Source organism: Silurus meridionalis, chromosome 7, assembly GCF_014805685.1.
Source record: "Silurus meridionalis isolate SWU-2019-XX chromosome 7, ASM1480568v1, whole genome shotgun sequence".
Taxonomy (NCBI): Eukaryota; Metazoa; Chordata; class Actinopteri; order Siluriformes; family Siluridae; genus Silurus; species Silurus meridionalis.
The window spans coordinates 12,005,794-12,028,438 of NC_060890.1; the positions used below are offsets into that span (position 1 = coordinate 12,005,794).

At 36.5% G+C, this 22,645-nt stretch overlaps 1 protein-coding gene and 1 long non-coding RNA gene across 3 annotated transcripts in view; one reads left to right on the forward strand and one right to left on the reverse strand.

Annotated features, from left to right (window-relative positions):
• The window catches only part of LOC124389232, a 77,246-nt gene that overhangs the window by 45,610 nt on the left and 8,991 nt on the right, over positions 1 to 22,645 (reverse strand). The window contains exons 2-3 of one of the 2 annotated variants that reach the window (XR_006926536.1): positions 7,433 to 7,608; positions 3,694 to 3,797 (exon numbers count right to left, since the gene is read on the reverse strand). This is a non-coding gene — a long non-coding RNA (uncharacterized LOC124389232). The remainder of the gene's footprint in view (positions 1 to 3,693; positions 3,798 to 7,432; positions 7,609 to 22,645) is intronic. The other variant, XR_006926535.1, reaches the window with a different exon arrangement.
• Positions 8,778 to 15,437, forward strand: meox1 (mesenchyme homeobox 1). Its single transcript, XM_046854564.1, has 3 exons — positions 8,778 to 9,727; positions 13,903 to 14,075; positions 14,582 to 15,437. The coding sequence occupies exons 1-3, from the start codon at positions 9,247 to 9,249 to the stop codon at positions 14,702 to 14,704; spliced, it is 777 nt and encodes a 258-aa protein (XP_046710520.1). The 5' UTR covers positions 8,778 to 9,246; the 3' UTR covers positions 14,705 to 15,437.

A 22,645-nucleotide genomic window follows, 5' to 3' on the forward strand; every position in this document is an offset into this window, starting at 1 on the left:
TATGAACAAAAGTTTGTGGACACCTTGATCATAAATATGTTTTTTGAATATCCAATTCCCTGTTTAGTCCTCATTTGCTGTTATAATTACCTCCACTACACTAGATTTTGGAGTGTGCTTGTGGAGATTTGTGCTCATTCAGCCACAAGGCTGTTAGTAAACTCAGGTACTGATGTAAGGTAAGGAGGCCTGGGTTGCAGTCAGTGCTCCAAATAATCCCAAAGGTGTTCAGCAGGGTTGAGGCCAGAGCTCTATAGTAGCTCTAATGTAAACCATAACCATATCTTAACACATCGAGCTCCGCTATGTGAACAGGGACATCAGGTTTGGGACTCCTAATTTAAAGCTAAGGGAGAATTCAATGCTACCACATCCAAAGACATCCTCAAAAACCATGTGCCTCCAACTGTGTAGTAACAGTTTTGGAAAGAACTGCATGTGGTTGGAAAAGTCAGGTGTCCCAATATGTCCATATAGTGACTGTAGATGCAGTAAACAATTCACTATCCGTTTTAAAAAGAATTTCAGCTTAATTAAGATAACATTGTGTTTCAAGTGTGCCATTTAATGTGTATCCAGCATCTGGATAAATAAGTGTTTAATGACATCAAATAAAATATTTAGATTTGTATGTAGATTTTTGCTAGTGTGAGTAAGTAAAAGAAAGTCGTAGAGCATCTACCAGTGGCTAGCTGTAGTACTGCACTTACAATTTTATTACCATTAGGGAAATGGGGGCAAATCTTAGCATGATTTCTGTCCCACAAGTGTCAATATCCTCACATTACATATACTTAGATTTATTTGTAATAAAACTGAGGACTACCAGATCTAGCATATGCCCTGTGTATTCTTCTGAATGTGGTATGTGAAATGTAAATAAATATGATGGAATGTCATGGAGTCAAATAAAAAAAGTTAGGGTCATTCATTGTCTATGAATAATGACAGAAATGATTTTGGCCAGTTGAGTTTAAATTGAATGCAGATGTTCTTATGCAAACAGTTCTTGGGTGGTGTAATCTAGGTCAACATTAGACACAGGGGAGAATAAAAACACGGTTTCAACATCGCCACTACTGCAGGGAGCATACAGTGTGTTATGTATCTGTGTTTTAGGCTTTTAAGTCCATAAACCTGACAATAGTGTGAATAAATGTAATCCCTGGTGGAGATCCAGGTTGTAATGAAGCAGCAGATATAAAAAAGCTCTTACAGACACAGTTTTAAAGCAAATGGTTCAAGGTCATGTTCAGTGCAGGATAAATGTACAGATTCACCAGAACAACAATTATATCACCGTTGTAAACTCTATATTTACTTACTGTGCTTAAATTCAGGAGCCCTCCTTGTTCTATTCTTGGTAGTTTTCCCTGGTCGTACACTCTCAAGATTTACATTAATAAGGGCTAAAACAAAGGTTTCAACACTTATGTAACCCGAAACCAGCTTGGCAAGGCAATTCTACATATATGTTCTTTAATAAAACAGCTGTATGCTGGATGTCACCCCATCCATCATATGTTATGGACATTTATCATTTTGTTTGATTTCACTATCCTGAGGCACTGCATTCTGTAGGAAATCACATATTTAGTAATAAATCATGCATCACTGCAACACATCCATTCTTAATGCCTGAGGGCGGCACAATGATGCCAGATAGAAAGACTGCAAATATGACATACCAAAGTATCTGACATATTAAACTTAAAGTCATAATACTTTATTTTAAAAGTGCTTAATTTAAAGTGTCAGTGTATCCGGACATTTTTTTTTTTACAGTTTTGAATGAAAGTGTGTAGAAAGCACACTGGTAAACACACTACTCACTCAGAGATGGATAGAAATCTGCAAGTGATTTGGCCACCAGCTGCTTTTACAGTATTACACATGCCTTGCTTTAACTGCACATTGTGCTACAAGATTTGGAATAGCAGTGCAAACAGACCCACAAAAAAGCATACATAAACATGCTATCTGAGCCTGGAATGAATTTAAGATGGTCTACAAAACATGTACAATAGAACCATTAAACATCAATGCCGAATTTTCATGGAGGAACACTAGCGCATAGGCTAACGTGAAAATATAGGTTCAATTGGTGTCCACTAGATGGAGCTACGTCCATACATTATATATTTGCTTATTGACTTACCGGCCAATTATAGGAGGAAGTTAAGAAGAAAAGATAAACAAATAATACAAATAAAATAATGCATTACACTAAATGTTTTCCACATGTAAATTACAAAAATGCAGAAACAGCAAGCACACTGCCGTTGTCCTGACTTATTGCTGTGGACTGGTGCAAAATATTTAAATTTTAAATATTGGGGGAAAAAATCAATATGATCCTCATAATCCAGAAAAATCATATCACTAAAACTGCATCAGCGTCAGTCACACAGCCACAAGATTCAGAAACAAATTTCACCTTGATAGCAATGAGTAATTGCCCTGTGATATCCCACACCTATCTCTTCATCTGACCCACAAAACCCTGTGGAAAGGTGCAGATGAATTTACTCTGAACTCCGAACATTAAACCAAATACTGCTAAAATGGTAAATCTCCAAAAACAAAAAGTTTTGTACAAAATTTCAAAGTTTATTTATTAATTATTATGATTTTACATTTATATTAACCCATTACCTCAGTCAAGTGTAGTTATTCTCCATATCAATTTTAGTGCAGAAATCAAGGTCAATTTGGAGTTACCCAAACACCCTTGCCACTAAAAACATAGAAAAGCCCAGATCTAATCATAGCAAATTCCCACACTTTTACTTGTAGAATTCCCAAACACCACCCTAGCGGGTAGACCCAACTGCCAACTATTTCCCTGCCTCTGGAAGAGCTTGGCAGAGGGAAGCAGCGGCGCAGGCTGATTGAAAGGCTTCCGAGAATTCTCTGGAAGTGTGGGTCTCTGTGCAGGAGACAGCTAATGGATTTAGCAGGGCAGGTACACAGAGCTCCTGTGGCCAGAGACCGGAGCTGTGCCAAGTTTACTGTTGACATCTGGAATGTCTTTCCTCCCTTGCTCTTTTCGTTTGATTGAAGAGTGACTTTGATTAGCACCTAGAACTGCCTCTTATTTTTTAGCCTGAATCGTTATTGAAATCCTCCACAGCTTCATGCTTCATTACTGATAACTCTTATTTCAGCAGAGTGATTTTTGAAATGATGAACAAAGTTTAGTCTGCAAAGACCACATTTCAGATTTTCCATATGGAGAAACTAGAGAACTAAAAGAATGAATTGATTCTTTAGACAAAACAATTGCATTGAAGTTGTGTTACAATGCTTCTGTAAGAATCTAGCAGGTAAAGTCTAGGCAGATTTATCAGATAACCTTATTCATCATTAATCTTACTTGAGCTTATTAAAGTGATAGAGAATTGTAACCAACTAAAGATATTAACCATATAAATACATGCTGCTTTTAAAAATTAAAAATTAAATTTGCATTAGGGACATCTAGTAAAGATGATGACATAATATACAGTACATATGGAATTTATTGTAAAAAATTAAATGACAAAAGAGAGAATAACGTGCTTTCTTCCAAAACAAACCAAACCTTGGCATAATGCTGCTCCAACCATATGATATTCATATGCGGAGACGAAAAGACAGCTAAGAATTGATGAAATGGAAACTGACCAGTAATCCATGATGGCCCAAGCATACCTGAGAGAACGTGATAGATGCAGAATCCTAGGATGGAGCTGATGTGGCTGACTGTCAGGGACAGCAGGCCTCCAGAGGCAAGATCATTCTCTGCAGATGTTTCACTGAAGGCAAAAAAAAAAAACCCACAACCATGAAAAACACTTCACAAACCATCATCAATTTAAGATGCATGTAAGACTCCCTGAACCAGATATACTAATTCAACAAACAGAACACATTAGACCTGAAACCACAAGTGCCCTGAGAATTCAGATGCTGGAATCTAACATAATGCTCACATGTGTGTAGGAATGACAGAGATGACTTGGGATTCACAAGCCAATTCACCATGCATGCATGAAAGAAGGTGTGTGTTTGTATGGATCTTTTAAGTAAACTGCATACTTGTCTGATATGGGAGGAAGTGTTTGCAGAGGCAGTTCACAATCAGGATATTTAACAGGCTAGTGCTTAATCCTGTGAAGCCTCAGGAGAGTGACTGAGAGGACGGTTCAAAGAGTAGTTTACACTGCAGGAAATCTGGCTCTGGGCTGTTTTGGGACAGGACAGGAAGGTTTTCCGCAAAAACAGTTGCTAGCCATCCCTGAAGACCTAGAGACACTCCCCTGTGCACAGTAAACACCTAAGAAGAATAAAAGATCCTTTTCAAACATTTGCAATGTTTTGATATTAGTAGATAATTATAATCGAATTTCTTCTTTAAAAGAACTGGGTAAGTCTATTGGTTAGATTTTCACCACAAGAGGGAAGCAGGAATTTGTTTTTCACCTTGTGAATCAGTATTTCTCACTCCCCAAGAAGTCATATATTTAAAAAGCTGAAATGGTTTAAAATATCTATCTATCTATCTATCTATCTATCTATCTATCTATCTATCTATCTATCTATCTGTCTATCTATCTGTCTGTCTGTCTGTCTGTCTGTCTGTCTGTCTGTCTGTCTGTCTGTCTCATCTATCTATCTATCTATCTATCTATCTATCTATCTATCTATCTATCTATCTATCTATCTATCTATCTATCTATCTATCTATCTATCTATCTATCTATCTATCTATCTATCTTTCTGTCTGTCTGATCTATCTATCTATCTATCTATCTATCTATCTATCTATCTATCTATCATCTATCTATCTATCTATCTATCTATCTATCTGTGGAATTGTCTGTGGTTAAGCTAATTACTACTATATGTTGAAATATCACAAATAATCACTGAACAGAAAGTAAATGTAATTTGTTACTGCATTTAAGTAGCTTTTCAATACTTTACTGAAGTATTTCCATTTGAAGACACTTTAAGTATAACTTTACTACATTTCAAAGTCAAATATCATACTTTTTTCTCAACTACATTTTGTGAAATTAGTTGTTGTTTTTATTTATGAGTGGATAAAACTGCACACAGCAAGCCACCAATCAGGGTGGAGAGTGCACTCTGTTTTGAACTTGGTTAGATTGCTGCTTGGTGGTATCTACTGAGCATGAACATAGAGTTTAGCATCAGTTCAACAGCAAGCAGAACATTTTGAGAGAAATAACACAAATAAACCTTAAACCGAAACTGCCTGCTCTCAAATCCTGTTATATTATTTGATTCTAAATGAAATTGTATAGCTTCTAGGGCTTGATCATTTCAATAGATATCTATTCTATCAATAGATCGGTATGTGTAAGAGTCTTTGCACATAAACTGATTTGATTAAACAAGAGCTAAGAGACCAAAATGATAATTAAGACATTATAGTCATAATAAATCATTGTATACTTAAGTACATTTGAAGGCAAATAATTGTGTACTTTTACTCAAGTGAGAGTTTAAAGGAACACTTTTACTTTTACTGGAGTAATATTTTACTTACTGTATCTGAATGGTTTGTGTACTTCGTCCACCACTGCATAGTCATATATTCAAAAAGCTGAACTGGTTCTATCTATCTATCTATCTATCTATCTTTCTGTCTGTCTGATCTATCTATCTATCTATCTATCTATCTATCTATCTATCTATCTATCTATCTATCTATCTATCTATCTATCTATCTATCTGTGGAATTGTCTGTGGTTAAGCTAATTACTACTATATGTTGAAATATCACAAATAATCACTGAACAGAAAGTAAATGTAATTTGTTACTGCATTTAAGTAGCTTTTCAATACTTTACTGAAGTATTTCCATTTGAAGACACTTTAAGTATAACTTTACTACATTTCAAAGTCAAATATCATACTTTTTTCTCAACTACATTTTGTGAAATTAGTTGTTGTTTTTATTTATGAGTGGATAAAACTGCACACAGCAAGCCACCAATCAGGGTGGAGAGTGCACTCTGTTTTGAACTTGGTTAGATTGCTGCTTGGTGGTATCTACTGAGCATGAACATAGAGTTTAGCATCAGTTCAACAGCAAGCAGAACATTTTGAGAGAAATAACACAAATAAACCTTAAACCGAAACTGCCTGCTCTCAAATCCTGTTATATTATTTGATTCTAAATGAAATTGTATAGCTTCTAGGGCTTGATCGTTTCAATAGATATCTATTCTATCAATAGATCGGTATGTGTAAGAGTCTTTGCACATAAACTGATTTGATTAAACAAGAGCTAAGAGACCAAAATGATAATTAAGACATTATAGTCATAATAAATCATTGTATACTTAAGTACATTTGAAGGCAAATAATTGTGTACTTTTACTCAAGTGAGAGTTTAAAGGGAACACTTTTACTTTTACTGGAGTAATATTTTACTTACTGTATCTGAATGGTTTGTGTACTTCGTCCACCACTGCATAGTCATATATTCAAAAAAGCTGAACTGGTTCTATCTATCTATCTATCTATCTATCTATCTATCTATCTATCTATCTATCTATCTATCTATCTATCTATCTATCTATCTATCTATCTATCTATCTATCTATCTATCCGCCTGTCTGTCCATCCGTCCGTCCGTCCGTCATTTATACAGCCGTTTACCTCTTACTTCTACTGCTGCTACACATTTTGTGTTGTAGGACTTAAAATTAAAAATGTATACAATTAAAAAAACGTCATGGGTTTTAACACAATTAGAATGTTGGAGCACATTATTATTATTATCTAGTAATAGAGAAGAACTTTTGAAGAAAGAAATATTATATTTTATTCTCAATGTGTTCTAGTGGTGATTTCATGGTTTTGAATTAGCTTTTATTAAAAACTTTGTTATTTAGCTACTTTAATTTTTACTGTTATTTGAATAAAAAAACTAATAAACAAAAATATTTGTAAAGCTATTGCAAACAGCATGTGTGTAGGGCCTGGTGTGCTGAGTGAAGTGGACATCAGCAGGGGTACAGCAGGTCCATAGGCACCTCAGGGCTCCCGCAGCTTTTTGACCCCAAACTATGGTGACCCAGCTTGCTCATAGTCCTGCCTTCATCCACTTCATCTTCTCTGGTGTCATGAAGATGGATCAAACGAAAACATGAAAACACTCATTGCCCTGAAACTGGCCTACCAGAGTGACAGCAACAGGTTTCGTTTTGGGGTGTTCAACGTATGACTTACTTCTTTCCCTCCAAAAATGTGTGCACAGACACAGACACAGACACAGACACACACACACACACACACACACACACACACACACACACACACACACACACACACACACACACACACACACACACACACACACACACACACACACACACACAGATATACAGCTCTCCCGCAGATGGCCTTTACTAACCACAAATGTTGGGTAACCCCAGACCCCTGCGGTTATGGCATGGCCCACAATTCCAGTAAAAAGGGGGATGCTTCATGGCTCAGATATTCGCTGGCTAAAGGGAAATAGAGAAGATTTCAGGCTGACCTCAGCCCCTTAAGGCTCAGCTGAAAATTCTCCTGGAGGTGAGGTGAAGGCTGCATACACAGAGAACCAAGGAACAGTATGAGAAAAATGTTGGAGCAACAACCACAATTATTTACAAATAGCAATGTAAACATATAATTTCCATCATTCTCAACAAGCTTGAGCCCCGGAGATGAATCCAAACCTCAAATGTGCTGAAATAACAGAGGAGACCGCACAGCAGCTAAAAGCAATGAGTCAGTATAAACATTCTCTAATAACTCGGACTGATGCAGTAGAAGAGCCCAAGGCAAAGAATGTGAGGTAATGGTCCAAACTATGTGCAGAAATAACAATTTTACCACATTCACAAAATGCAATGGCACTTTGTGCTTAAATGGTATCATTTTCACTGATTAACAGTGATTAACAGTGATAAGCACAATATGCCTCAGATGATAAATCTCACCTGGGAGGGGTGGTGGAGATCTACCATATGCTATACTATAATAAAATCATACCCAAATATTTACACATTGCCAAAATATGATAGAAAAACACAAATATTTAAATAAATTATGGGAAGGACAATAGTAATATTTTGCTCTAAATTGGGAGAAGAAATGTGCTTCACCTTTAACTAATTACACATTCTAATTGTATCTTCAAACCATTTTTGGAGCTTATGAGTATTAAAATTAAATTGAATTTAAAGAAATAGATGTATACAAAAACAGATATATACTAAACATATTTAATCAATCATATCATACATATTAATGTTAGTATTCAGTCAGTGTGACTGAAATGATTCTGAAAATGTTGTGGTTATATTAACAGAGTTATATGTACATTTTATTTTTGCTTTAATTTGTGTGGAAAAAGCACCTTCATGTGATTTTTTTTTGCCACTGGCACTGATGCCTTTCACATTATGATCTAGGGGGTTCAAAATAAAATAACAATCAAAAAAATAGTTTTCTGAGGAGAACAAAAAAAAGGTTTGACCGATTGTGGGTGTTCATTTTATATTTTTCAGACAATGTTCCTTTAAAAGCTTGTGCCTGGAAATCCCATTAGATGTGCATATAAAATTCACTTCATGATTAATAGTAGATGAAGTGGGGCTGGGTTGGAGGGTACCAACATGTGGCCTGCAGGACTCCTCCTCTGCAAGCTCACGTTACACTCCATAAACTTGCCACTCTTTCCCACCTAAGCATTTAAAAGGGAGGTGGGATCACTTGACAGGAATGCCTCAGAACTGTGAGAGTGGCCTATGCAGCTGGGAGTGGATACATTGGGATAACCTTAATGCTGAATGAAAGGGTGTGAGAGTGTGGGACACAATTTTTTCACATACAACACTTTAGGGGAGCCCAGGAGTGAGAGAGAGAGGAAGACACAGAAGAAGATGCTGCAGTGACACCACTGTTGGAGGGTGCATAACCTCACACTTTGTGTTTACTTATTGACCAACATTCTGAAGCAGTGGAAGAGAAGTTTTGTGAGTAAGTGCATAATTTGTTAGGACTGTCTTTGCAAGATGAAGCTTTGTGTGTGAAAACAAACGCTAAAGTGGACATTTCCCACATCAACTCGTGTCAGCGGCAGCCAACTGCCTCACTGAGGGACTTCTGTATCACCCTGAGTGTGTGTGTGGTGCTGTTTGTGTGTGAGTGATTTTAAGCCTTCATTTCTGATTCAGCATGGATCAACCAGCTAGCAGCTGTATGCGGAGCTCTCATCCTGGCAGTGCTCTTTGGGGTTGTGCCAGAGCCCCTCACCCTGCCAGTGTCTCTGGAGGTGGTCTACAGCCCTACCAGCAGGCCTCCTTCTCCCTGCATCAGAAACCTGATTTCTTGACCTACACAGACTTCTCCAGCTCGTGCCTTGTGCCAGCACCACACTCATACCCACGAGATGAGAGACTCTACCAGGAAGCGCAAGGCATGTACCAGCGAGCAGAGTGGCAGTTCAGCCCATGTGAGCCACGTGGCAGGGGCCAGGAGCCTTGCCATACAGCAGCTGTGACAGTTGGAGCTTCTGGAGGAACGGACATGGGCAGTGCAGGAGCAGACAGGCTGCCCGAGACAGTAACACCAGGTCCAGAGGGAGATTACTCACCTCAAAATATTGCCACAACTGATACAGAGAAGAAGAGCTGCAAGAGGAAAAGAGAACTCACAGGTAAGTCTTATGCTATGGAAATCTGTCAGTTCAGATACAACAAATGTCTAACTAAAAACCAGGTGAATTATCAAGTATGATGCAAAATCCCTGATCAATATTTCATGTGTTTAATCCCTATCACGCTAAAACATATTTAAAATATTGTTGTTAAAAGATCGGTCTTTTAAGAGTTCATAATGTCAAACAGACATGTGGAAACTCCTTGCATTCATGTGTTTAATGCTCAAACCCCTTAATGTTTATAAAATCAAATACATGCAAAAAGATACAGATCTAATCTTTTATGTTCTTTTGATGTACAAGATACTTTGAAATATCACATGATTCATTAGAAACTGCATAAAAATGTATTAAGTTCTTAAGAACATACAGTAGTGCAGTAGCTGACTCCAAAATTATAAAGAAATCTAATTTCTATGCAGGAAATGTAAACAGCTCACACACCAATAAATGCAGTAATCGCAATTTAATGTATAATGTGTATTTTTGCTGTATAATTATTATTATTTAATTTCTTTTGCTAAATACCTCATTTTAAAATTAATAGTAATATTCAAAACAAATTCAAATTCAAAATGAATATTAACATGCGACAATCTTTTTAAACGATCACTTAAACGACTGCATATTTCAATTTATGCTTAAAAACATGAAGCCATTGTTATTGCAATATGGTTGTTTACCTAAATGCCATAATGCTTTTCCATGAGGAAGTAATTATTTCACATTGTGTAAAAAAACAACAAACATATAAGAAGAAGAATATTGCACCTGCCAGAAGAAAACACTGAAGAGGACTATATAATTACATCCTCGTACATGAAAGCCCCAAGTTTTTATATATATATATATATATATATATATATATATATATATATATATATATATATATATATATATATATATTTTTTTTTTTACAGGAAAAGAAAATGACAAAACGTATAGATACAGATGTAGCAGATGACCCATAAACCATAAATCTTTCTATATTATTATTTTGCAGTTTCCTTTTATTGTTTAAATTCTTAGGCACTTAGCTAATGCTCAGATGGCCACAGCATTGTTTTAGTTCAATATCTATATTTAGATTATTGTTGCCTGTACAAATATGTAAGATTATATTAGTGCCTCAAGTGTACCTATGAATTAATAGGCTAAAAAGACAGCCATGAGGAAGACAGTTAACGCTAAATAGGAGCCTATAAGCCAAATAATAAAATTCATCTGATAACAGTGATACAGCAACTTACCTCACGTGTTAATTACTGAGGTAATAGAGCTGATACTAATTCTTGGACATGCACATGAGTTTAATAATAATAATAATAATAATAATAATAATAATAATATTATTATTATTATTATTATTATTATTATTAATATTAGTAGTAGTAGTAGTAGTTGTAGTAGTAGTAGTAGTTTTTCTAGGTGTATTATTAATTGTTCTCTCTTTTAAAAGTAGAAATACCTGGTGTTAATATTCCATCATATGAAAACAAATTATAGGACTGTAAATTTCATTGCTCCCCATGATTATGGTTAATCAAATGTTATAAATATAGACATTTAATAGCTGTAGAAGTTAGTGGCAACTCATCCTGTTGCGTGCTATTCAGAGCGAAGAAAAATAGAATGTCAAATTTTGTGGCACATCTGGAACAGGCATTAATTCCAACCTCTCCATGGAAACTGAGACAAGGCAGCTTTTCTGGAATAAAGGAAACTTTTCAAATATAAATATATTTCCCAAATAGCACTTGAATGCTTTTGTAATTCGGTAGCCAAAAAATGCAAGACAATATTATTTTCTTTGAAACAATTGCAAGTGGTTTGTAGAAATGATTAGACGAACTCCATCCTGACGTTGTGTATTTCCTTTATATATCCATGTCTTATGACTTCATATACATTAATAATATCTGCTGCCTCTGTTTTGGAGTTACCTTAATGTAACCCTCACTCACTAACAGTAGAAACATGCCAGACCACATCTGTAATATAACTTCCATATGATTCCACTCCTGCATTCTTACCTACTGACATTTTCCTGTCATTAAGCGGTAACAAAATCCTCTCTGAACACACTGTGGAAATGGCTGGAGGAAAGTGCACCATTCGAAAATTTATTCAGAGTTAAAAGTGAAATATTCCACATACAGTATGTGTGTATATGACTGCTTTGTATAGTTGGAAAAAAGTACAAAAAAATATAAACACATTGCATGAAGTGGTAAGTGCTGACAAGATAATCACTACCAGCTCTTTTTGTGTCTGGGTTTTTACATCATGTCACAACACTTGCTGATTATACATAATTGTTATCAGATATATTATTTACTAAAACAATAATAATAATAATTTTAGTATCACAATGTTATTGTAATTGTTAGTGATTTTGAAGTGACGGGTATAGGAATTAAATAGGATAAAGTGGTAATTATTGATTCATATATAACAAAATGCATAGTTATTGTAGAATGTAAAATCTAAATTTTTCCTTATCACTCTTTATTTTGAAGACTCCTGTTTCTCATGTTACTTAAAGCATTTTCGAAATCGACAGTGTGTGATGTTATAGAAAACAAACTTGTAACAGTGGCTTTAAATGCAAGCTGCAAAACCAATTGGGCGTTGTTATTTTGTTGACTTTACTTGCAGACTTATTTGGCTTCAATTGGACCAACAATTTGAGAGCATGCCAAATGTCATTTGTCCTCCAGGCTCCCTGCTGATGTTAGGGCTGTTCACTTAAACTTTATAGGTTTTTGCTGGGGAAATTTATTGCAGACTATTTGGTAGACGCGCACACACATACACGTGCACAATATGCCAGGTGTTTCTCCCCAACCTGCTACCACATGTCCATGTACTACTTGTGTCAGTGTGTTTAAACAAATGGGATTCTAAAAATAAAATGAATGGACTGTTTTAAGGCAACACAGTTTGCCACATTGCTGTTGGCAAATGTTCTGGCTCTGCACACCCACATCTGCCTGTATGAGTGCAATTTATTTCACAATCAGACTGTGTGGATCTGGCGAACACCAACCACAAATTCTCACTTTGACAAATTATAGACTTCTTGGACAGTTTGCGTCATTTCTTGGTGGCACTACTGATGCTGATCTATGATCCGGGAGTTAATTGAGTTCGTAAGACTTTGAGGGTGCAATCCATTTATTTGACGAACCAATTCATTTGTAATGGAAAGTGTTCAACCTGCCATGTCCTCACATGCTGTTTTAGGTATTTTATAGACAGCTTGACAAAAATCAGAGTCTCCACTTTCCCACTTCATAGCAAACTGAATGTTCTGTTTCTGCTCCGTTGTGGGTTGTCAGATTATGTTGAATTACTGTGGCAAGAAGTGCAGAGGGCATGACAAGAACAGCCTACACACACACACACACACACACACACACACACACACACACACACACACACACACACACATACACACACACACACACACTACATAAACAGATTTTTTTACACCCGGACATAATAATAATGAAGTTCATTAATTGCTATAACTATACCTAAATTTAATCTTAATCTCAGTAACAATGGGGACTCTTTATCTCTAGGTTTAGTTATGTTCATTCAATAAAATATTTTTTTAAACAAACAAACGCTATTGATCCTTGAACCAGAATGAAATTTCACCAAACCAAATTTCTCTAGAAGATTAAAAATTGTGGTCAGTTTATCTGATCATTGTGGGGACATTTGGTCAAATTATTACTGTTATTACAAAAACATGCCCATACACAGACTTTTGCTTTACCCATCTAAATCTTTGTTCTTTTATTAGCAATTTTAACAATGTTTCGGTGCATTCCTTTCTAATGTGAGACCTCTGTAGCCTGTTTGGCATGCTCCCTACCACCCTGACACACTATAACGTGTTCCTCTGATCTCCTCCACCTTTTGAAAGTGTGTGGCCTGGACAGGTCACAACAACCAGTAAATATATCGTAAAGTGGGAGTCCTTTACACATGATGTGTGAAATGGAGTTCAGCCATTGGAATGTATTTAAATGTGTCATATCTTATAAAAATCGCTCTGTGGTACAATATTTTCTGAATACACATCCAAATATAAAAAGTACTTATTATAAATGCCTAACACCTTAGCCTTAATGACTTTTCCTCTGATCTGCACATTTTAGATATTCAGGACCCTGGGTTTAAGCCTGACTCAAACTGCAAGGCAAGGAAGGAAAGGACAGCCTTTACTAAGGAGCAGCTGAGAGAGCTCGAGGCTGAGTTCACCCATCACAACTACCTGACTCGCCTGCGCCGCTATGAAATTGCAGTTAATTTGGACCTCACTGAGAGACAGGTACAACACTTTCCCCTGTTTTATACTGCCTTGTAATCCATGTCAATTTCCCCAGCAACTATACATTTTGCATGAACAGACTGAATCAAATAGTAAATTATTCACGCTTATAAAGCCTACTTAACACTACACCAGACTTAGTTCTGCCCTAAATGCTTTTCTCAGGCCAACACACATGTATATGCACATGTACACACACTTTATGCAAGATCCAAAAACAACTCCAGAATCTTACTCAATTCCTCTCCATATATCAACTCCCAATATATTTGATATTTCTTGGCCTTTTGCCCAATTTTTTTTCTCTCAGATAAATGACAGTCAGATTGAGAAATGGGAATATACTTTAAAATAGTGTGGGAACAGATGGCCTAAGCTTCTCCGGTCATGATGAGCTGGAGGCCCAGAGGTCAAGTCACCAGAACAGTTAGATTGTTAGATTGTTACTTTATTACAAAGCACATATATGAAACATTGTTTATAGTAATGATGACTATTATTTATAGGTGAAAGTGTGGTTTCAAAACAGACGTATGAAATGGAAGAGGGTGAAAGGTGGTCAACCTGCTTCCCCTCATGACCTGGAAGCAGATGAATTGGATTCTGCAGCCTCACCCAGCTCAGAGTGATGACCCTGACTTCCGCCTTCACATAAAAACACATCCAGGAATCCCAGGCTGCTATGGAGTGGCCATAAATATGAAATGAATTTAACATGATGTCAGGTTTTTCCACCGCTCTCCTCACACATCCAGATAAGCGGTTTTATAAACTTTTTTTGGAGGACAGCATTCTCAAGGGCCACTGGTGTGGACAAGATACTAAAGTGGAACTCAGATATTCACATAATCCACTCAAACTGAGAAAGTCATACCAGAGCACATATATGTCAAACATACATATGATCCATATTCGTTGTTCAAGTTTCACCTCCAATGATGACACTATGATGAAATCATTCTGAAAGTTTTTAAAAAGTCTGTTACAGAAAAACAGGATCACTCAACATCTGAAGGATGCTCAACCTATGCCAATGCACCAGACATTAATGTTACATTTTTTTGTTTTTATTGTAAGTCTTTCTGTCAATTTGTTTTTAAAATATACTTTTTCTATTGAACCGTTGTTTTCAATCACTGTTGTAAGTCTTTTGTTTCATTGAATGTAATTAAATTTATCAAACACAGATGTTGCATATTGGAAAATGCAAAAAGTTAATAAATCACTAAAAAATGAAAACAAATGCAAATGTTGAACTATCATTTGAAATCATGAAGTTATCCTTCTTAGATTTCACTAATACACTCTGTATATCCTGGCATTTTTGTTCAGTAGTCTCTTAAACTTCCCAGACAAATGTATATTTTGAAAGCTTAAAGAAATAGAATAAAAAAAATATATATTTATAGTTCACAATGGACTATAATATAACTTTATGACTCATACTTCTTGTGCCAAGAATGACATTTAAAGCAATATATTACCATTTGTATGGATGAGCTGAGGATGTGTGGTTGGATGTGTGCTATGGATTTCTAAGTCTTTCATCATTTATGACAAATATTTTTTTCCAGTGATGATTATTTGCAAGTGTGAGATATTGGATTTTGTTTTGGTTAATATATGCTGCAGCATGTATTAGCTCTTTGGTTGGTCTGCATTGTATTTCTTTTGACAAGTATAAAAATACATGAAAGGTACCTGCCTGAAGGCTTTTACTGTACCTAAGTGTTAAATTGTCTCTACATACATTTGGCTTCAAATGTAGACTTGGCTTTCAGTCTAGTTTTAACGGAAGCATCTGGTTGGATACAAGAATTGATCTGAGCACTGACTGGAATTCATACAAGCTCATGTGGGAGTCTGACACACACCAGAAGTCTGGCGGCTGACCACTGGCGAAGGGCTAAAGAGAATGTGGGAAAAAATAGGTGGGTATGGGTGCAAAGATGACTTCTCAAGTGCAGGATGTTTTTGAAGCAGGTAGCCAGTCATCTAATTTCCTGCTTCCCAAAGCAAACAGTGGTAAAGCATCCAGCATCCAGTGCCTTTACAATGGTGGGCCTATACTCAAGCCGTCCAACCAAACAAAACTGAGAGGTGCGTGGCCTCTGTACTGGATTGGCATAGGAATGGTTCCGTACGGACCCACAGTAGGACTTAACTTGTCCAGCACTCCTGACCCCAGTCAACCACAGCTGCTTTTAGCCCATCCTTCTGTACTTCCTCTACATTCCACTCCTATGAGCACTATTATTGTATTAGCAGTAATGGCTGTCAAAATAAACTCAACCCATAAAGCATAATTATAGTATTAGAGCTTCTAATGAAAATGGACATATAGTGGGTAGCGTGTTCATTTACACCTATGACATTTTCAAAATAAATACTCTTTTCTGAAAACATATATTAGATCGCCCTGTTTAATGATAAAAAAATAAAAAAGCTTAAACAAGAAATAGCTTTTTTTTTTTATTGCTAAATGAATTTGAAGAGAACAAAGATTTCAGATATATACACAATAGCATATGCTTAAATAATTTTTTTCTACTAACATGATAGTTAAAAAAAAAAAAATTACACTGTATAATCATATCACTAAATCAGTAAATCATTCAATGAGGTTAAGCTTTTATGTTTCTACTTTATAGTGTAAATTAAGGTCTCTTTTGAGCCATGGAGCAAATGGGAAAAGGAGACCATATTCATGATTTTTTTAAATTTCTAAAAATGAAATTTTGGCAATGAGAAGCCAACATTAAGTGTTCAATTTTATATTTGTTTTTAATGCTTTATTATTTAAAAGCACTTTATTTTTGCCTTTTTTTTAATGAACTGTGCCAAATTCTTTCTTAATGTTTGGAAAGTATTCAAGAATTCTGACACAGTCACATAACAAAAAACATATATCAAAATAGCTATTCGATTGTTATGCAAATGTGAATAACCTTAAATCTGACATACTTTCTAATTTGACATTTAGTTTTTTACCTTAATGGACAGTATTTCTTTTCTAATGTGTTTGTGTAGTGAATGACACAAATACTGAACCACTGTCTAATAATTTATAGGCTGCAAACTTCCATTCTCAAATTACACTCTTGCCCAATATTATTTCCGGTCTGCATCAGAGTCATTGGAACTGTATTCTTTTCAATGATCTCCCTTAACTAACAGGAACACTGGACTATATCAGGCTAACAGGATTCCCTAATCGTTCATTTCAGATGCATGCCTGCTTCTCATTTTTCTCATCTGTAGTGTTATTTTAAGCAACCTGCAAATCTCTTTCCCCTTCCCCCCCACTGCAGTATGAGCCCTCACACAAGCAGGAGAAACCTCTGGATGGGAGGAAAGCAGCCCAAAGGAAATGTGCGATGGTTTCCGCATGGCCTCCCAAGACAGCAGTAGCATTAAAAAGAGGATGGAAGGAAAATTTGTGTGCTTCCTGGTTTGTGTAGTCCTGTATGTAAATGCATGTTGCCTGTTTAACTACGAGTACATGTGTGCATGGCTGTTCAAACAGATTGCATGTGTGTGTACATGTAGGATGTGGTCAGTGGATGTCTGAGGCCATCCTCCCCCAAAAGCAGCTATAATGATTAGTGGGACCCCCAGGAAAAATAAATCTTGCAGTTCCATTGCACAATCAGTCAAGTTGGGCCATGGATGCACAGCACAGCACAGTTTTAAATTATGCGAGACTTCCTGTAATGCTCCTCTGATGGAGCCTATAGTTGAAAGAAGCAGGAAAGCATGAGGTCAGTTTGACTAGACAAACTAGATGTTCCTACCTGCTGAAGAAAACCTGCTCTTGCATTACAGTAAGTAAGAAGAAAGCATGTCCTATATGTTCTAAACCAGCAGGTTTTGTATGGCACAGAAATATAAAACAAAGTAATTTTTATGGTTATAAATGTCATCAATAAAATCAACAAGCAATGTATTTTTTTTTTTTAAATTTTAGATCTACTGTTGCTTTTTAAATATAAACTTTGAACTTCCTCTTTTGTCTGTTTATGCATTCACTTAATAGTTTCCAAGAGTTCTAGTGTTCTTAACATGTTCTTATCCTATGTAAAAAAATATTATTTTGGTAATTAAGTCAAATGTGAATAATAATTTGCATAATTTAACTACCTCTCCAAGAATCTTTTTAAATCATATGGAAAAAAGACCAAACATTTTGTCTGTCTGACTAGAATCTTTCACCTCCATTCACTCGGTTGCTCTTTACAGACAATTGTATAGAATTTTAGACTACCAAGAGGAGCAACAACATTTTTTATAACCTATTGACTGGAGACTGTAAATTCTGGGTGAAAGGCACAATATTACTCTTTCCCTGGTGAATCACAGCAACCCAGCCAATTGTGAGTATGTGTAAGCTTATGTATGTAAAAGAGGGTAAATATTCAGTTCAATGTATTCAGTTGGCTCCATGTAGGAAAATGCAATGTATAGTGGGTTTTATAATTGGATACATTTGCAGTTCTGTGTATTAGGGATCACTCACACCAAGCCCTAAACTCCATTAAGCACTGAGTGCTACTGGAATGATTGCTACTGAGTGCTCCTGGACTGTTTCAAGAAGCTCTCTCACTAGTGTCTGTCTGTCTCGCCATGTTTGTCTCTCCATGTATCACCAGGTGCCCCAGCAGCCTGAAAGTCTTTGCATAAATTTTGTCTGGTCATCTGATCCAGTGTTTGCCCATTTTCTTTAAATTCCAAAACAATTGGGACTGACAGATATAGGTGCTGCTTTATGGGAGACCCCGTTGAATGAAACAGAACGGCTCTATAATATAACAATATAGCACTGCTCTCTGTGCAATATTGCACCATGGCTAATCAATAAAATAAACTACTGTGCATTAGTTTTGTTTTACTGCCCCTATTAAATACCAGACTTGGCTTTTGCACTACATTTTCTGAGAGTTTGTATGGCTGTATGGCTGTATGTCTCAGTATTCTCTACATTTCTCTCAAAGTTATGGCCACTTCAAGTAATATTTTATTTTAAACTAACTGTAAATTCAGGGTGAGCATGTTTTAAGATGCTGTCTGTATGCCATGTTATTTAAAATAGATTTTAGTCGATTTTATTCATTTGCACCCACTTGAGCCCAAGGTGTGTCTGAGGTCTGGTTTGAGCATGTATGCCAGTGTAAATGGCCACCAAAGGAGCTACAGTTCTGGGTCAGCAAAAGAACTATCACTCAGCTCAGTAAATCCATGGGAACACTTCAGCTGTGGGAAGTGACCGTCATGCAAGACCCGCATCTAAAAATAAAGCGTGACCATTGTGCACACACACAATTCATACACTGTGCTCAAAGGTCATATAAGTAAGAAGATGTTTTTATTTGGCAAGAATGTTATTGAGTTATTACAAAAACCTTGACTGTTAATTAAAATTGCCTCAAACTGACTTTTTGTACAGATCACTTAGTGATTTCAGAAAAGATGTGCTAATCCCGTCTTGCTGTTTAATTATGTTTTATTATTTTGATATATGTATTTTTATTAGATAATCTTGATGTAAAATGATAAATCCATATGTTTCTCTTACCTTGTGCTCAGTGTTACTGGGTTGATTCCTGCTTTACAATGAATCATAACAGCATAGAGTTTGGTGAAGATAAAGGACTGATTGTATGTAATACATGTTTGAAGAAAGTGTGTTCAACCTAATTATTTTTATATATGTATTATAAATGAAAAAATAGAATTCATTTTCACTAACCCTTCCATCAGGCAGAAAAATGCTGGATAACTGCAACAGGTGTGCTGGGAGCTGGCAAAATTACTTTCTTGGCTGAAGGACTGTTTTGAGGAATATCTTTTATGCTACCCTACTGATCCTGTACACATTTTGACAAACTTATATTAGAGTTAGTTTTATCCACAAGACCAGAGCTGATATGGATCACATTCGACTTCATTTCCTCCCCTCTACACTTCCCTCCAATTCCTCCTTTTCTTCGCCCACAGTCAGACTTCAACTCCCATAAGGCCCTGGGGGAAGAGCTGAGCTGTGGCGTGACTGGCTGGGATTTCTGGAGCCTTGGCTTTAATATTCTCCTTCCCCTACTGTCTTCCATCAACAGCATGTTCCTGGGCCCGGGCTTGAGTTACAGTCTGCATCTCTGCCTCCGCCACGTGGGAGGATGATTTCTAACACATGGACCTATGTGTTCATCAGACAATGGAGGTCCTGTCAGTGTCTGCCTTTTCTCTTGTTCTCTCTCAGGGATTGTGGAGTGCTGATGTCACAGCAGTAAGACTCATTCATTTTAGACATACATACACTCTACAGCCACCAGGATCACCAATACCACCCGGGCAATAAGCTGTCTCTCATTAGCACCTGCTTTCACAGGGGTGTTCTGTGGCTTGGGTAAGCCACTTGGTCTGGGTAAGATTAGTGTAGGACAGCAGTAATGCCCTGCTTTTGTGTCGCGCTCACGTCTGCAGTACACCGAACTCTCTGGTACAGACACAGATAACCTTGTTGTCACATTGACGTGACTGGCACGGACAATGCGTGGACAGCCACACTGGCACACTGCCCAGTATTAATCATCTGGAAGAAAAGCTTAAGCAAAGTTGAAGCTTTATAGTAAAACTGCAATTTAAAAAAAAAAAATTGTTAATTAATAGGTACATGTATTGTGGTTGGTTCTGTTATAAAATTTTATGTGGTCAACTTATATATGACCTGCAGTAAACAGGTAACCACAAACTATGCAGAACCAGATTCATAGTTTTTGTTTTTTTTAAGTAATGTGATGTCATAATTTATGCAATTTCTTCTATAACCTCTGATTTTGTTTTCCTCATTGGCAATCAATTCTAGTGAATAAATCAAATTTTCCGGTGTCTCTGTCTCACCAGCATGCCTCCCTCTTTTTTTAGTACCATGGCCACCAGCTCTGTTTTTGCTAATTTGCCTTCCTGCTCTATTCACTTCCAGATGAAGTCATAGAGATTTGATCCAACCAGGCAAGTAACTGATTAGTGAAACTGTATTCTTCAGCAAGGTTAAATGCCAGGAGTAGTGCTGGTGAAGTCTGTTCTAGCATCGGTTAAATAAGCTTTCTCTCTGTTTGAAATGAGATATCTAAGAACATTTAGAAGCACACACTGTGTGCAGACTGGAAACACAAGAGTCCAAGGTCAGGAGGCTTGCTAATTAGACATATCTCAGGTTGTGTGATCAAGAACAGATCAATTCTATGATGTACAGTAACATTCTTTGTAGAATTTGAGAAATTCATCAGCAGAAACAAATTATATACTAATTTGATTAAAAAACTTTTATCATTGTTTATGATTATATATTTCACTATCATTTCAGATATTTACCTGAAAAACCAATGCACTGCTCTATATGCCTAATCATTTTCAGAATCCTGTAAAATAGTAACATTATTTTTTATTGTTTTCCACAATGTACCAGACTATATTAATTCTGTTTGTTTTTAAGCTTAAACCTATCTACACCATAAATCTAAGAGACAGACCTGATGCACCTGCGGAGTGGGTGTAAAGATTTCCCAGCCGTTCAGTTCACATCAGCAGACATCAATAGCCAGACAGACAGATTATGCGACAGAACTTCCAACAGCTGTATGAACTGCTGATGGACTTACACTCCTAATCCCACACAACACTTGCTTTGATATGAACTTGCCTTTGATTCACAATTCAGAAGCCCCAAAACCATGGTAAGGAACAATACTAGCCAGTTGTCGGCTTTTGACTAGGCCATCAGCCCTACTTGCACCTGCCACAAGCTTTCATTCTCTCCATCCATCTAAGAGAAAGACAGGAAGTCTACCCTCACTGCGATTACGATGAAATTTGCTGGCGTCTGAATTGGACGTCTCATCCAGAATTCCAGATCTCAGGGTGAAAACCAATGCCGAACACGTTATTAGCTTTCTCCAAAAAAAATGTGCCTGCATGATTCCAACCTGAACTTCCGTCATGTTCATTTCTCTTTTACTCATTCTTCTTTTTCACAAAAGGGTTGTTTTTTTCTCCTCAGAATCTCCTTCTTAATCTTTTTGGTTTGACCCTTTTGGCTTATAGACAGTAAGTCCATTTAGCTATAATGGCCCTGAACTCCTTCAGTCTACTCTCTCCTTTTCATCACTCTCACACAGCTTTTCACAGCTCAAAGCAGCTGGCCTAGCCACTGACTCCACTGAGCTTTTGCAGAGGTAAAAGAATGGGGTAAAATATTAAACAAAGAGAAATCAGGATCACTAAGTGTACAAAGTTTGATCTGACACATTGTTGAAACGCAGCTTAACAGTCTAAATGTCTGAGTATAGGCCCCAAAAGCCTTAGTATTCTATGCGAGGCTAGAATTTGAAGCTAAATTATATAAATAGGAATGATAATGAGCAATGTGAATGGAGGCAATACTTTTTTAAAGAGGCAAACCTCAGTGTGAGCTACTGTTTTAAATGTGTAAACAAAGTATTAAGATGTATATAATAAAAATGTCAGCTAAAAAACAAAACAAATGATATTGTATTAAGTGAAAACTAAACCTTGTA